We start from the raw sequence: 17127 nt of genomic DNA, 5'->3' as shown, positions 1-17127 counted from the left end.
CGCCCGGCCAAAACCACACATTTTTGTTTGTTTTGTTTTTTGTTTTTTGTGGGTTTTTTTTTTTTTTTTTTTTTTTTTTGAGACAGAGCCTTGCTCTGTTGCCCAGGCTGGAGTGCAGTGGTGTGATCTGAGCTCACTGCAGCCTTTGCTTCCTGGATTCGAGCGATTCTTCTGCCTCAGCCTCCTGAGTAGTTGGGATTACAGGCACACGCCACCACGCCTGGCTAATTTTTGTATTTTTAGTAGGTACGGGGTTTCACCATGTTGGCTAGGCTGGTCTTGAACTCTTGACCTCATGTGATCCACCCGCCTCAGCCTCCCAAAGTGTGGGGATTACAGGTGTGAGCCACCACACCCAGCCTAAAACCACACATTTTTAAAGTAAAGACTTGGGTCTATATTTGTGTTTCCCTGTTGTCTCAGTTATTAAGTAGTTGGTTTTTTGCTTGCTTAAATAGGATCATTCATTATTTGTTTTAAAGCTTCAATTTAGTTTAGCATTATATGTATAATAGGAGCTCCAGCATTTAATAGAAAATATTGTATGTAGTTAAGATTCTGAAATGCAAATAAAGAATTAAAACAATGAGAAAAAAATAGCTGAAGAGTCATAGAATGTTATCTGTTATTCTCAACACGATCCATTTTGTCAGTATGTATAGGAACAATATACACTAAGTCTTATTTTTTTTAGACTTGGGAAGACCCAGGGCACAATGATAAACATACTGGCTGTTGTGGTGACAATGACCCAATTGATGTGTGTGAAATTGGAGGCAAGGTAATGAAATGTGACATTTTTTTTCTTTAGTGTTGAGATATTAATAAAGAATAACAAAGTTCATACTTTAAAAAATATTGTGAATAAAATACATGAATATTAGTGAAATAATGATATCTCTTTGGATATTAGAAGCTTCTGTTGCATTTTAAGAATTTGTATATTATAATTTATACATTTAAACCTAGTCTGGAAAAAATGTGTGTGTGCATATATGATGGAACATATATCTAGAAGAACTGAACAGGGTCTGCATTGCTTTAGAAGGTGGATAATTAGTCAATAAGTGAAAGATGCCAGGAGGGAAATTCCCTCTCAGTACATGGCAAACCTTGTCTAGCAATTTAGAGTGATCAGTAAATATTGACCCAAACCAAATAACCTCATGAGTTGGAGATTCATGGTAGTAATTCCTCCAGCAAGTAGGGTTGTTCTAAGATTCTGATTATAGTTATTTCTTTATGTCTTTCTCAGGCTCAGAGAAATAGTAAACAACTAAAAACAAAGTTATCATTTTGTTTTTTAAGTCATAAAGTTTTTAACTTGCTTAATTCAATGGCTTTTATAAAAGGTAAAGCATGTTAAGATGCATATTTGAGATTGTGGAGGACTTATTCTTCAGTATAGTCAATGATAGTGCAAAAAACATTGATTACCTTGAGCTACGTACTGGTTTCCCTGTGACCTGTAAGAAAATAGGACCTATAAGTCCTATTTTCAACTTTAATAGGACCAATGAAGCATTTACTCACCTAGGTTTTAAAAATTGGCTTAAAGGAACAACCTTGAGGTAAGTTCACAAAAACCTGGCCTCTTTCTTATTTCCGTAAGTTAGCCAAGTAAAACTTTCTTCTAGAGTTTTGTTCTGTAATATTGTCCTGACTTTGGCTATTGACTCTCAGGTATGTGCAAGAGGTGAAATAATTGGCGTGAAAGTTCTAGGCATATTGGCTATGATTGATGAAGGGGAAACCGACTGGAAAGTCATTGCCATTAATGTGGATGATCCTGATGCAGCCAATTATAATGGTAAGAAAATTGGAGGAGTCTGAAGTCTTTCTAATTAATTCATAAGCACTAAACCTAACCTGTAAGGACAGAACTGTAGGCCCATACCTTCAAACTGTTCAAGGATGGAGGAGCAAAGCACTGGACAGGCATTATTTCTATGACTGCGCTTGTAATTAACTAAGTAAACTTTACCCTTCATTCCAGGAAAGAAAAAATCTGATAGGTTCTGGGTTTTTTGGTCCTTTCTTTCCCTACAGACCAGTACTCAGTTGCTATGTTTATTTATTTTAAAACATTTCATTGAGATATTCACATATCAAAAGGTCACCATTGTAAAATGTCCAATTCAGTAGTTTTTAGTATATTCACTAAGTTGTACAACCATCACCACCCTCTCATTGCAGAACATTTCATCAGCCCAAAAGGAAATCCTGTGTCCATGGGCAATCACTCCCCGTCCCCCTTCCCTCAGTCCCTGGTGACTGCCAATCTACGTTGTCCCTATGGATTTACCTATGCTGTCATTTCATGTAAATGGCATCATATAGGTGGCCTCTGTGTCTGGTTTATTTCACTTGGTGAAATAAGTGTTTTTAAGGTTCATCCATATCATAGCATGTATCAGCACTTCATTCCCCCCCCCTTTTTTTTGGTGATGGTAAAATTTACATAACATAAAATTCACCATTTTAATTAAAGTGTACAATTCAGTGGCATTTGATTCATTCACAGGGTTGTGTAGCCATTGCCGCTCGTTCAAGTCATTCCCTATGTCCTCCTCCTCTCAGGCCCTGGCAGTCACTCATCTGCTTTTTGTCATTATAGATTTGGTGATTCTACCGATTCTAGGTATCTCATATACATGGACTGGTACAATATGTGGATTTTTTTGTTGTTTGTTTTCTGGCTTCTTTCACTTAATATAATGTTTTCTAGGTTCATCCATATTGCATATTGTAGCATCTGTCAGTACTCCTTTTTTTTTTTTTTTTTTTTTTTTTTTGGAGACGGAGTTTCACTTTTTGTTAGCCAGGCTGGAGTGCAATGGCGCGATCTCGGCTCACTGCAACCTCCGCCTCCAGGGCTCAGGCAATTCTCCTGCCTCAGCCTCCTGAATAGCTGGGATTACAGGCACGCGCCACCATGCCCAGCTAATTTTTTGTGTTTTTAGTAGAGACGGGGTTTCACCATGTTGACCAGGATGGTCTCGATCTATTGACCTCGTGATCCACCCGCCTCGGCCTCCCAAAGTGCTGGGATTACAGGCTTGAGCCACCGCGCCCGGCCCAGTACTCCTTTTTATGGCTGAATATTATTCCATCGTGTGTATACACTACCTTTTGTTTATCCATTCATCAGTTGGTGGACATTTGGGTTGTTTTGGCTGTGTAATGCTATACTGACATAAATAAATAATTGAATAAACAAACAAATGAGGAAGAATAGACAAATCTCAAAGCAGAAGAATTCCAAATAATGTATGTAGATACTCCATTCTCATGGAGGTGGAGTGCCCCCCAACTCCTTAATTATGAGTTGTGCATGGTGACTTCCTTCCAAAGAATACAGTGTGGGTGAGGGAGAGGAGAGGATGACTTTACGGCAGAGAAACCTGACAGACACTGCCTCAGTCAGGTGATGGAGGTCAGTATCAGCAGTGATAAGAGTCACTTTGAGAGCATGTTCCCTCAATATGATGGGATGTGTATTTGCATGTGTGTGAATTCATTGAAGAAGGACTGGAAGAATGCCAGTCCTTTAACGTTTCATTTCAATTTTGAAAGGTGAGAGTGTGTTCACACCATCTGTTTACGACTTGGTGGTATGGCTCTGTTCTTTTGGTCAGTGTGTGCATATCCAATGTACTTCTTATACAAGAGAACATGGCATGCTGCGGCCACAGTTAGTGAAGCCAAGCCCATTACTCTGTCAGCACTAATTTACTAAGGCATTATTTCCCTGCAGTTGAGGTGATTAGAACCCTGAAAACTTTCTCAAGGTGGCCGATCCCATGGTGCAAGTAGTGTGCAGCTTTCTGTAAATGTCAACCTAAGGCAATGCCTGTTGTCGATACTATTGTTTGCCCCTGTGCCATCTCTTCCATTTGCTGTCCCTGAGTTGTATGCATATAACAGAATGTTCAACTTAAGTGTTTTCCTGAGTTCTGTGAACCATTTTAGCAAGTTAGGGAGCCTGGGAAAGAACTGTGGAAACCCAAAATTTATAGCTGATCAGTGAAAAGTACAGGAGGCATCTGAAGTAGGGCAGTCTTGTGAGACTGAGCCCCTAACCTTTGAGATCTGATGCTATCTCCAGGTAGATAGAATCACACTGAATTACTGAGCACCCAGTTGGTGTCTGAATAATTGGAGACTTGGTTCTTGGTATTGGAAAACATCAACATTAGCATGTTGGATTTCTGGATTTCCAAGTTATTTATACATCAGGTGATGCATTTTATGTAAATTATAAGTTCTTTGAAATTTACTAGTGTTTAAACATTTTCCAGTGCATTCTGTAAGGTTTTCATAATTTTAGTGATATTCTGATCATAGAATGTATGCTCTTCTTTATGCAGATTATAAATTGGGTTAAAGGAACGTCATCTTTTAAAAATATAAATAAGCTTCTTTTGCTGTTGAATGTATTTCTCTTCCTCATAATACTTTTCCTAACTGACTTTTTAGCATGTGTATCTCTGCTTGCACTGCAGGAGTTTGTTGTTTAAAGTGCAGTTTGGTGACATTAAGGCTAGCCATTATTGATTGCTATACAGAAACTTAAAGTTTTTTTAAGAAGTACACTTTGTGTTGGCCAGAACTGAAGTATTGTAATGTACAATGCCTGTACTATCCAGCAAAGTCTAGTCACATTTAACACGTAAACCATCAATGGATATCAATCTAACACATTTTTCTTATCTTTTAGTATGTCATAGAGTTGTGATCCTCTGACATGTAGCCTTTGCCTCTGGGCCAGGGACAGTAGCTCAAGCCTGTAATCCCAGCGCTTTGGGAAGCCAAGGCAGGAGGATTGCTTGAGCCCAGAAGTTTGAGACCAGCCTGGGCAACATGATGAGATCACATCTCTACAAAATGTTTAAAAATTAGCTGGGCATGTACATGCTTATAGTCTCAGGTACTCAGGAGGCTGAGGTGAGAGGATCACCTGAGCTCCGGAGGTCAAGGCTGCAGTGAGCCATGTTCGTGCCACTGCACTCCAGCCTGGGCGACAGAATGAGACCCTGTCTCTGGGAAAAAAAAAAAAAAAAAGATAACCTCTGTCTTTTTCAGTATCTCGTATGCTTCTTATAGGAATTATCTATACTTGCCAAACTGGTTCTTTCATTATGTTGCCACCAGCTGTTTGCTCTTATCTAACAGAGATTACTACGGTACTGATCATTCTCTGTACTTAATGTCAGAGCTATTCTGAGATACTAGATGATTTCCTTTCAATGTGTATGTGTATGGCTTCTCTTCTCAACAAGGGGCTTCTCTCCAACATAATCTTGAACTTCCGTGATAAGTCATTCCACAACTCTTTCAAAATAAGTACTTGAAATTTTTGTTGAAAGTATAATTCATGCATCTTGAAATCTGCTTGTCCTCTTTCTTTTTTTTAAAGTCATTCTCACTGTCATCTTATGTTTCTTCTCAGATATCAATGATGTCAAACGGCTGAAACCTGGCTACTTAGAAGCTACTGTGGACTGGTTTAGAAGGTATAAGGTTCCTGATGGAAAACCAGAAAATGAGTTTGCTTTTAATGCAGAATTTAAAGATAAGGTAACATGTCATTCAGAACCATAGTTTTAGGCTCATTTGTATTGAGACTTACAATTTAACCATATTGTTACCATCTAAAGATTTATAAAACAGAAGTCTGAAAACATAACACAGTCTTGGTGTTTATTCACTTTAATATTCTCTTCTATTTTTAGTACAAGAAAATGATTCAAAAGAGACAAAGTATCAGGCTTTAGGTAAATGTTGATAATAGAAAAAGAATACCCTGTTATTGTAATGCAAATCTCTTCAAATTCTAGGACTTTGCAATTGATATTATTAAAAGCACTCACGACCATTGGAAAGCATTAGTGACTAAGAAAACAGATGGAAAAGGAATTAGTTGGTAAGTGTAAACACTTTGCATGTTTAACACACAAAGCACAAAAGGTTTTAATAATCATATGACACTGTACTGTTACTTTCACTTAGAAAAGAGATACAAGGCTGGATGTGGTGGCTCACATCTGTCATTCTAGCACTTTGAGAGGCCAAGGTGGTTGGATCGCTTGAGCCCAGGAGTTGAAGAGCAGCCTGGGCAACATGGAGAAATCCTGTCTTTGTAAAAAGTACAAAAATTAGCTGCACATGGTGGTACACACCTGTAGTCCCAGCTACCTGGGAGGCTGAGGTGGGAGGATCACCTGAACCTGGGGAGGTTGAAGCTGCAGTGAGCCGTGATCGCTACAGTGTCCTCCAGCCTTGGTGACAGAGCAAGACTCAGTCTCAAGAAAAAGAGTATGATACAATCCTAATGTACAAAAACTAATTCTCCCAGAAACCTTTTATTCTGTGTCAGGTTAATTTCCTATAGACCAAAAACATTTTCCTTCCACAAACAGAAGAAAAATGGAAAAGAGTTATACATTTACGTAAAAATGTACAATCCTACGAGTTGACATTTGGCTGATTGCTATGGCTCATTCCTGTAATTCAAGCACTTTAGGAGGCCGAGGCAGGAGGATCACTTGAACTCAGGAGTTGAGACTGAAGGGGTCAACATAGCAAGACCTCATCTCTAATAAAAATTAAAAATATTAGCCAGGTGTGGTGGTGCTTGCCTGTAGCAAGGCTGAAGTGGGAGGATCACTTGAGCCCCGGAGATCGGGGCTGCAGTGAGCGATGATTGCACTTCTGCACTTGAGCTGGGGCAACTGAGCAAGACCCTGTCTCAAAAGAAAAAAAATAGGGAAAAAGATTTGGCTTTTAAGTTAACTTCTCTATTTTGTGGTATCTTACAAGTTCTATGAAAGTGATCTTAATGTATGTTAAATAATAGGTAAGCAAAGATGATTCATTTTTCATTTTGATGGGATATTTCTAATTGGGCACATATATTAATACTATAATGATCAATATATAGGAAAACCTGAACTATGGCTAAACAAAATAAAATGTATTTTTAAAACATAATCCATATTTTAGACTCAAGTGGACTAAAAAAAAAACAAATTAGGATTATATTATTATACAACTTGTCTTATGATTTTTAAAATTTATATATAAGCATTCCCTCATGTCATTAAAAATAAAAGCATTTTTTCTCTCACCCAGGCTAAAGTGCAGTGTTACCATAATAGCTCACTGTAGCTTCAGAGAAGTGACCCTCTGTCTCAGCCTCCCAAGGAGCTAGGACTACAGGCGTGCGCCACCACTCCAGATGATTTTTATTTATTTTAATTAATTAAATTATTTTTTTTGAGATGGAGTTTTGCTTTGTCACCCAGTGGTGCGATCTTGGCTCACTGCAACCTCCACCACCTGGTTCAAGCAGTTCTCCTGCGTCAGCCTCCTGAGTAGCTGGGACTACAGGTGTGCAGTACCACACCCAGCTAATTTTTGTATTTTTAGTAGAGATGGGGTTTCATGATGTTGGCCAGGATGGTCTCAATCTCTTGACCTCATGATCTGCCCACCTTGGCCTCCCAAAATGCTGGGATTATAGTTTCGAGTCACTGCACCTGGCCAACTATGAGCTTCTTAAAAGGTTTTGGATAAATTTTACTGAATTATTTTTCAGAAATGTTTGAACCAGGACTCTTGCCAGAAGTATCTGTTTCAGATGTCTCACCAACACTACAGGAACTGGGTTTTTTTGTTTGTTTGTTTCATTTTTTTTTTTTTTTTCCAATTAGGAAAGATATGTTTCTGAATTTAATTTGCAATTCTCAGCTATTTCAGTGAGAATTACAAAGCATTCAATCTCAGGTTATTAAATCCGAACTTGTTAAGATATTTGAGTAAAATTGATCACAAGAATAGTTATGCCTTGGCAAAATCAATAATTAGAATGTTTGATATAGGTGAAAAAGCTTTGGAATAAACTAAACTTGAATGGCACCTGGTCAACCACTTTGAACTTATTTTTTAATTCCTAAGAGAATTATTGTTATTTTGTCTTATGACCACTTTTGTTTTATTTAATAGCATGAATACAACTGTGTCTGAGAGCCCCTTCAAGTGTGATCCTGATGCTGCCAGAGCCATTGTGGATGCTGTATGTAAAAGTTTCCTTAAAAAAAATACCTAGTTGCTAAAAACTCTGTTGCTAAATAAGGAGAGGAAGTATTTGTTTTGACAAATACTTGAGTGCCCTTTGTATACATGTTACTGGGTGAAGTCTTGAAATTAGAAACCATGAACACATATAAGTGGACATCTGACTGAGGGAGAAGCTGAAGGAGTGATTCTATCAATCATAAGTTGGACAGATAGCATGGTAGTAAAATTTGTAAAAATCAAAATGGTTCCAGAATGTACCAAGTAACTCGTGTGCCCATGACCCATCATAAGCCATTTCCACAAAAGAACCAATGGGAATTTACTTGACTTGGTTATAGCAAGGACTGAGGAAGTTATCAAGTTTTAGGTACCATTGCAGGAATGATTTATAATCTAAGAAACACTTTCATGTGAGGTAGTAAAAGCACCTGTCAAAGCAATAATTTTGTTTTTGTACTATTTTTAATTATTTGGTTTGGATTAACCAAAAGATTGAATGAGATCATCTTAAATTATTTTCATTTATACTATTAAATAAGGAAAACAAAAGAAAATGAAGTCTGACTTTTTTCCTGCCTTGTAAATGGAGTAGAACAAGGTAAAAAGGACAATTTAATGATGAAGCCAGTACATTTAGATTTATCTTTATTTATGTATGAATCCTGACAAAGTTGAGATTAATAAGAAAAATTGTAAGGGAAAAGCCAGTGGTTAACTATTATAATTTTTCAGTGAGAACACTTTGCCCATATTTTATAAATATGCGTGTATATATAGAATTGTTATATATGCATTAATTAGTTTTTATTATTTCAAAAAAAATTAATTATTCTGTGTATCATAAAAAGTCAAGTGGCTTGAATTTGTTAGCATCTCAGCGGTAGAGCAAACCTTCTATTATTCCTACATATTATAAATTATGTTTAGATTCTATAATTTAGATATAGTCTTCAGAATTTTTAAAATGTTTGTCTGTATGCCTTTTTAGCTTTTTTAAAAATGAGATCAGACTAATAGATTTTAATATTTTATATTTTAGTTACCACCACCCTGTGAATCTGCCTGCACAGTACCAACAGATGGTAAGATTTCTATTCCAGTAAAATTTCATTAAAAATTATGTACATATGTGGAAAAATGACATTACTTTTATTTGTAGTTGACAAATGATAATTATATATATTTATGGGATAGAGTGTGATATTTTGATACATGTTTACCATGTGGAATGATTTAATCAGGCTAATTAAAAAAATCCATCACCTCACATGCTTAATCATTATTTGGTGTGTGGTAAAAGCATTTGAAATCTACTCTTAGCAATTTTGAAATAGACATTTAGTGCAACAGACCACTAAAGCGTATTCCTTCTGTCTAAACTAAAACTTAGTACCCTTTGACCATTACCTTTCTGGTTCGCCATCCTTCAGCTCCTGGCAACCACCATTCTACTTTCTGCCTCTGTGAGTTCACCTTTTATATTCCAAATATAAATGAGATCATGCGGTATTTGTCTTTCTGTGCCTGGATTGCTTTTTGTTTTGACGGAGTCTCACTCTGTCACCTAGGCTGGAGTACATGGGCGCAGTGACAGCTCACTGTACCCTCAACCTTCCCAGGTTCAAGTGATTTTCCCATCTCAGCTTCCCAAATAGCTGGGACTGCAGACACATGCCACCACAAACCTGTCTAATTTTTTAATATTTTGTACAGACAGGGTTTCACCATGTTGTCCAAGTTTGTCTCAAACCAGTTCTCGAACCAGGCTGGTCTTGAACCCTGATTGGGCAGGGTTTTGCCATGTTACCCAGGCTGGCAATCTACCCACTTAGTCCTCCCAGAGTGCTAGGATTACAGGCATGAGCCACTGCATCCAGCCACATACATATTATATTATTAACATAACACATACACAGGAAGAGAGGGAAAGAGGGTGAGAGGAGAAACGTTTCTAGAGTTCGTAGTGTACATGGGAAGGAAGATTAGCTGCTACATATCACTTTTAGTGCCATGCTGTATCATAGTGGTTTCCAAACCATGACCCGCCGTGCCCCTCAGTTCCATGGAGGTGCCTGTTGGACACTGGGGAGGACTCTGAGTGGGCTGGCCTCCACATCCCCATCTGGCCACAGGCTGCTTCACCCAGAAAACAGTTCTATTTTCCTTAGATGTTAGAATTCTCTGTAAGGTTTTTCAGGTAAGAAAATGATTCTGCCACTTAAAAAAACAAGTCTGATGGCTGGGTGTGATGCCTCACGCCTGTAATCCCAACACGTTGGAAGGCTGAGGTGGGTGGATCACATGCGCCTGGGAGTTTGAGGCCAGCCTGGCCAACATGGAGAAACTCTTGTCTCTGTAAAAAAAAAAAATACAAAAATTAGCCAGACTTGGTGGCATGCATCTAAAATGCCAGCTACTCAGGAGACTGAGGCACGAGAATTTCTTGAACCCCGGAGGTGGAGGTTGCAGTGAGCCATGATTGCTGCCACTGCAGCAATCGCCCAGGCAACGGAGTGAGACCCTGTCTCAAAAAAAAACTAAAAGTTTGAAAATCACCCTATACAATTAACATGAAGTATAAGGAAGCCCCAAAGAAAACAGCTGCATTTGCTGTAGAGAAACTTTGTAGGTATATCTGTTAATTTTCAGGTAATTCATAGTAGGATTAATTAAAGCAAGTATATTAGTCTTTGTATATGTTAGATGTAGTTTTAATTCTTTTTTTTTATTCTTTTTAAGACGGGGTTCACCATGTTGGTCAGGCTGGTCTTGAACTCCTGACCTCAGGTGATCCGCCCGCCTTGGCCTCCAAAGTGCTTGGATTACAGGCGCGAGCCACCACGCCCGGCTAATTTTAATTCTTAGCAGGAATTCTAATTTGTTTTTCTTTTCTCTGAATACAGTGGATAAGTGGTTCCATCAACAGAAAAATTAATGAGATTTCTCTGGAATACAAGCTGATATTGCTGCATCGTATTCATCTGGATATATTCGATGTAAAAGTAGTGGCTTTTCAAAGCTTTAAATTTGTAGAACTCATCTAACTAAAGTAACTTCTGCTGCAACCTGACCAAGCCAATACACTCAGAATGTTATCCGTCTAAAGCATTTTTCATATCTCAACTAAGGTAACTTTTAGCACATGCTTAAATGTCAAAGCTGTTGTCATTTGGAAGTACTTGTGAATAGATGTGCAAGGTGAACACATATTGGATGTATATGTTACCACATGATAGGAAATAAAATTATTTTGCTCAAACTTGGTTTAGTGTATTTTTATTTTAATCTGAAGCCAGCATTAAGTAGATATGGGTACTTTTTGGTGTTTGTTTTCTGTTGATGGTCTTATAATTCAAATTTATAATTATTAGACAAAAATTGGGTTTTTGGGGGGAACCTGCGAATGAAATCCCTTATATTTATAGTACTCTCGATACTATACTCTAGTACCTAAGTCCTAGCATACCATTCTAAAACAAAAGCTTTTAAATTTCTGTCACATTAGCAGATAGCACAATGTTGCTCACCCTTTGAAATTATATATTAATAGTTATTTTTTTACTTATTCAGTCAACTAATTGGACCCTTAAGTTACCTACATTATATTCTGTTATCAACTGCACAAACCAGAGCTTGAATGCCAGCCCATCTTCTTGCTAGCTCTGTAATCTTAAATCAGTTACCAGCCACTCAACTTCACTTCCCTTGTCTGTGAAACAGGTGTTATTCGTGTAATGGCATGTAGTATACATTCAGATTTTTTTTTTTTTTTTTTTTTTTTTTTTGAGACAGGGTCTCACTCTGTCAACCAGACTGGAGTGCAGTTGAGTGATCTCGGCTCACTGCAACCTCCGCCTCCTGGGTACAAGCGATTCTCCTGCCTCAGCCTCCTGAATAGCTGGGAATACAGGCATGCATCACCACACCCAGCTAATTTTTGCATTTTTAGTAGAGATGGGGTTTCACCATGTTGGCCAGGCTGGTCTCAAACTCCTGTCCACAAGTGATCCACCTGCCTCAGCCTCCCAAAGTGCTGGGATTAGAGGTGTGAGCCACCACGCCTATCCCATTCAGGTTTTTTTAAATGAAACTTTTATTGAGATGAACATAGATTCACCTGTAGTTATAAAAAATAATTCAGAGATAATTCAAATAATTCTGTACACCTTACCCTGTTTCCCCTAAAAGTAACACTCTGTAAAACTATAATATAACAACTAGGACATTGATACAATCCACCGATCTTATTCAGACTTCCTAGTTTTACTTGTATTAATGAATATTTGTATGGTGTATTCTGTACAATTTATAAGCCTATAGTTTAATCACCTATGTAAGTTTATGTATCCTAGAAGATACTGAACAGTTTCAACACCACAAGATCTCTCATGTTCCCCTTTCATAAACACACCCACCTCCCTCCTGTCTTCCCCACACCACCATCCTTAACCCCTGGCAACCACTAATCTGTCCTCCATTTATGATTTTGTCATTTCAAGAATATTATGTAAGTGGAATCATACAGTATGTAACCTTTTGGGATTGGCTTTTCACTCAGTGTAATTCCCTGGTATTCCTTGAAATTGCCGCATATGTCAATATTTCATTCTTTTTATTCCTTCCTTTTTATTGCTGAGTATTTTCCATGATATGTATTTGTGTTACTTGCTGAAGGACTTCTGGGCTATATCGATCCACTGTTTGGCTATTACAAATAAAGCCACAATGAACATTTTTGTACATGTTTTCATGTCAGCATAGAACATTTTCATTTCTTTCAGATCTCTAGCAGTATAATTGCTGAGTCACATGATAGATGCATGTTTTATCAGAAGGTACCAAACTTTTAGAGTTGTGGTCCCATTTTACATTCCCAACAGCAATGTCGGAGTGATTCAATTTTTTCACACCCTTGCCAGCATTTGGTTTGTCTTTTTTTTTTTTTTTTTTTTTTTTTTTGAGACAGGGTCTCACCCTCACCAGGCTGGAATACAATGGCATGATCTTGGCTCACTGCAACCTCCACCTCTCAGGCTCAAGCAGTCCTCCTGCCTCAGTTTCCCAAGTAGCTGGGACTACAGGTGTGCGCCATGACGCCCAGCTAAATTTTGTAGAGATAGGGTTTCCCTATGTTACCTAGGCTGATCTTGAACTCCTGGGCACAAGTGACCTGTCTGCTTCAGCCTTCCAAAGTGCTGCTGGAATTGCAAGCATGAGCTACCCTGCCTGGCCTACTATATTTTATTTTAGCCATTCTGTTGGGTGTGTAGTAATATGTCATTGTAGTTTTAATTTGCATTTCTCTAATAGCTAATAATGTTAAACATCTTTTCGTGTGCTTGTTTGCCACTTGTATATCCTGCTTGGTGAAATGTCTGTTCATGTCATACTCATTTTAAAATTGTATAGTTACATTTTTAACTGTTATGTTTTGGAGTCCTGCAGAGCTCAGATATGTGGTTTGCAAATATTTTTTCTTAGCCTGTAATTTGTTCTTTTATTTTTCACATGCTCTTTCATAGAGCAAAATCTTTTAATTTTTAAAAAGACCAACTTACTACATTTTCCTTTTATGGATCATGCTTTTGATATCAAGTTGGAACTCTGCCTACCCCTAGATCACAAAGATTTTTTTCCTGTGTTTTTCTTTAAAAGTTTTGTAGCTTAAAGTTTTACATTTAAGCCTATGATTCATTTTGAGTTTTTCTTTTTTTTATTTTTGAGATGGAGTTTACCTCTTGCTGCCCAGGCTGGAGTGCAATGGCACGATCTTGGCTCACCACAACCTCCGTTTCTCAGGTTCAAGTGATTCTCCTTCCTCAGCCTCCCAAGTGGCTGGGATTACCATGTTGTTCAGGCTGGTCTCAAACTCCCAACCTCAGGTGATCCACCCGCCTTGGCCTCCCAAAGTGCTGGGATTACAGGCGTGAGCCACCACACCCGGCCAAATTTATTTTTATATAAGGTTTATGGTTTGGGTCCAGGTTCATCTTTTCCTATGGAAGTCCAGTTGCTCCAATGCCATTTTTTTGAATGTTTATTCTTCCATTGAATTGGTTCACATGATACTTGTCAAATAATCTGTTGAGCATATTTGTGTGGACCTATTTCTGGGTCCTCTGTCTCATTCCATTGATCTGTATATCTGACCCTCTGCTGATACCTGCTCTCTTGATGACTATAGTTACATGGTAAGCCTTAAAATCAAATAGATTCTTCCCACTTTATTTTTTGTCAAGATTGTTTAACTAGGGCCTGTACCTCTTCATATATATTTTAGAATAAGTTTTGGCTATGTCTGTTGTCTATGCCTACAAAAAAAATCTTACAGGGATTTTAGTATGCATTGCATTAAATCTGTAGATCAATTTTAGTCATATGTTTAGACATCTCCTAATGTGTTTCTGTTACTAAGTTCTAGTTTGGCTCCATTATGGTCAGAGCCATTATCATTTTGATTCTTTTATTTAGGCTGTTTGATGGTCTGTCCAGAATACTCATGGGTGTATGTGTTTTGTTATTATTGGGTGGAGTGTTCTGTCAGTGAGAGAGTGTTAGTTTACATGTTGTTCAGATCTTCTTTTTTTTTTTTGAGATGGAGTTTCGCTCTTGTTACCCAGGCTGGAGTGCAATGGCGCAATCTCGGCTCACCGCAACCTCCTCCTCCTGGGCTCAGGCAATTCTCCTGCCTCAGCTTCCTGAGTAGCTGGGATTACAGGCACGTGCCACCATGCCTAGCTAATTTTTTGCACTTTTAGTAGAGACGGGGTTTCACCATGTTGACCAGGATGGTCTCGATCTCTCGACCTCGTGATCCACCCACCTCAGCCTCCCAAAGTGCTGGGATTACAGGCTTGAGCCACCGCGCCCGGCGTTCAGATCTTCTATACCAGGCGTCCGCAAACTACGGCCCACGGGCCGCATGCGGCCCCCTGAGGCCATTTATCCGGCCCTCCGCTGCACTTCAGGAAGGGGCACCTCTTTCATTGGTGGTCAGTGAGAGGAGCACAGTATGTGGTGGCCCTCCAACAGTCTGAGGGACAGTGAACTGGCCCCCTGTGTAAAAAGTTTGGGGACGCCTGTTCTATACCCTTGCTGATTTTCTCTCTAGTAGTTCTATCAGTTACTGAAATGGAGGTGTTGCAGCCCCCAATTTTAACTGTAAAGGTGTTTGAACTTTTAGCTCTATCAGTTTTTGTTTAATGTATTTTGAGGCTCTGTTGTTTGGTTAGTACATTTTGGGATCCTATATCTTCTGGTGGATTGAACTTTCTGTCATTATGTAATGTCCCACTTTGTCACTAGTAATTTTCTTTGGAGTCTACTTTATCAGGTATTAATATAGGCTACTCCTGCTTTTTGAAAAAAAATAACTAATGTTGGCATGGTATATTTTTTCTTTTCTTTTACTTTCAACCTATTTATATTGAATTTGAAGTGAGTTTCTTGTAAGCAGCATAAAAGCTGTCTTTGTTTTGTTTTGTTTTTTTTAAATCCACACTGACTCCTTTGCCCCAGAAGTACTCACAGCGGGGGAGGCTTCTGGGCCCTTTCCTGAGCCATGGTTCCTTTCAGTCCAACATCTTAGCAAAGCTGCAGTGGTTGCTGCTACTCTCTAAGCTTTGCAATGCCTCCCAAGGACGACAACAGAAGAAAGATGCCAGAAAGTCAACCAAGAAAGACAGAGACCCAGTGAACAGATCTGGGGGCAAGGCTAAAAGTAGTTCAAAGACAAAGTTTGGGACAAGCTCCATAACCTAGTTTTGTTTGACAAAGCTATCTATGACAACCTATAAGGAAGATCCCAACTATAAGCTTATGACCCCAGCTGTGGTCTCTGAGAGACTGAAGATTCAAGGTTCCTTGGCCAGAGGCTTTTTAGTAAAGGACTTATCAAACTGGTCTCAAAGCACAGAGCTCAAGAGTTTACACCAGAAGTACCAAGGGTAGAGATGCTCTAGCTGCTGGTGAAGATGCATGGACAGGTCCAATCACCTGTATGTTTGGAAAAATGAAACTTTACTAAATCAAAAGGAAAAGGAAAATCCATGCTTCCCACCTGTCTTTCGATTGGTATATTGGCATCATTTACATTTGAGGTAATTATGGATATGTTAGCACTTTATCCTGTGAGATTTGCCTATCATCTTGGATCTGTAGGTTTGTGTCTTTTGCCAGATTTGGGGGCTTTTTAGCCACTTCTTCAAATCTTTTTTTTTTTTTTTTTTTGAAAGAGAGTCTTGTTCTGTTGTCCAAGCAGGAGTGCGATGGTCCTATCTTGGCTCACTGCAGCCTGGTCCTTCGGGCTCAAGTGATACTCCCACCTCAGCCTCCCAAGTAGCTGAAATTACAGACGTGTGCGAACACATCTGGCTCATTTTTGTATCTTTAGTAGAAACGGGGTTTCACCATGTTGGCCAGGCTGGTCTCCAACTCCTGACCTCAGGCGATCCGCCTGACTAGGCCTCCCAAAGTGCTGGGATTATAGGTGTGAGCCACTGGGCCCGGCTTCAAATACTCTTTGTGTCCTACTTTCTCCTCTGTTTCTGGGACTCCGATATAAATGTTAGATCTTTTGTTATTGTCCCTCAGGTCAGGAACTTCTGTTCTTTTTCTTTTTCGCCTGGCTGAGTTCTGTTCTTTTTTTTTTTTTTTTTTTTTTTTTTTTTAAAGAATAATAAGAAAAAGAATAAAGAAGAGGAAGAAAGAGAAAGAGGAAGAGGGAGAGAGGATGGGGGTATTGCTTTATTGCCCGGGCTAGGATGCAGTCTAAATATGGGTATGCCTATAATTGTGCTTAATAATGGAGACATAAAAGAAAATGAGGGAAGAGAATAACAAGGAGCCAACCAACATTTCGTTTAAACTTCTAAGTTGATATGATGTGGTACTGATAAGAGTGTATATTTTGTGTATTTAAAGTGGAGAGTTCTATAAATGTTAATTATATTTATTTATTCCAGATCAGAGTTCAAGTCCTGGATATCGTCGTTAATTTTCTGTCTCATTGATCTGTCTAATATTAATGTTGAAGTCTCCCACTAT

The 17127-nt window shown here is 38.6% G+C and overlaps 1 protein-coding gene and 1 pseudogene across 1 annotated transcript in view; both read left to right on the top strand.

The window, feature by feature from the left end:
* Positions 1-11345, top strand: part of PPA1 (inorganic pyrophosphatase 1) — a 29078-nt gene extending 17733 nt beyond the window's left edge. Inside the window, exons 5-11 of the mRNA XM_003928640.4 lie at positions 695-781; positions 1684-1810; positions 5453-5580; positions 5841-5926; positions 8008-8077; positions 9122-9164; positions 10986-11345. Of these exons, the coding sequence (XP_003928689.1) occupies positions 695-781; positions 1684-1810; positions 5453-5580; positions 5841-5926; positions 8008-8077; positions 9122-9164; positions 10986-11017 (573 nt within the window). The 3' untranslated portion in view covers positions 11018-11345. The remainder of the gene's footprint in view (positions 1-694; positions 782-1683; positions 1811-5452; positions 5581-5840; positions 5927-8007; positions 8078-9121; positions 9165-10985) is intronic.
* A 1773-nt stretch (positions 11346-13118) lies between these two features.
* On the top strand, positions 13119-16641 carry LOC141580719 (small ribosomal subunit protein eS25 pseudogene; annotated as a pseudogene).
* Positions 16642-17127: the final 486 nt, after the last annotated feature.

Source organism: Saimiri boliviensis, chromosome 12, assembly GCF_048565385.1.
Source record: "Saimiri boliviensis isolate mSaiBol1 chromosome 12, mSaiBol1.pri, whole genome shotgun sequence".
NCBI lineage: Eukaryota > Metazoa > Chordata > Mammalia > Primates > Cebidae > Saimiri > Saimiri boliviensis.
The sequence above is the reverse complement of the archived record's forward strand: the minus strand, read 5'-3'. Positions and strand labels throughout refer to the sequence as shown.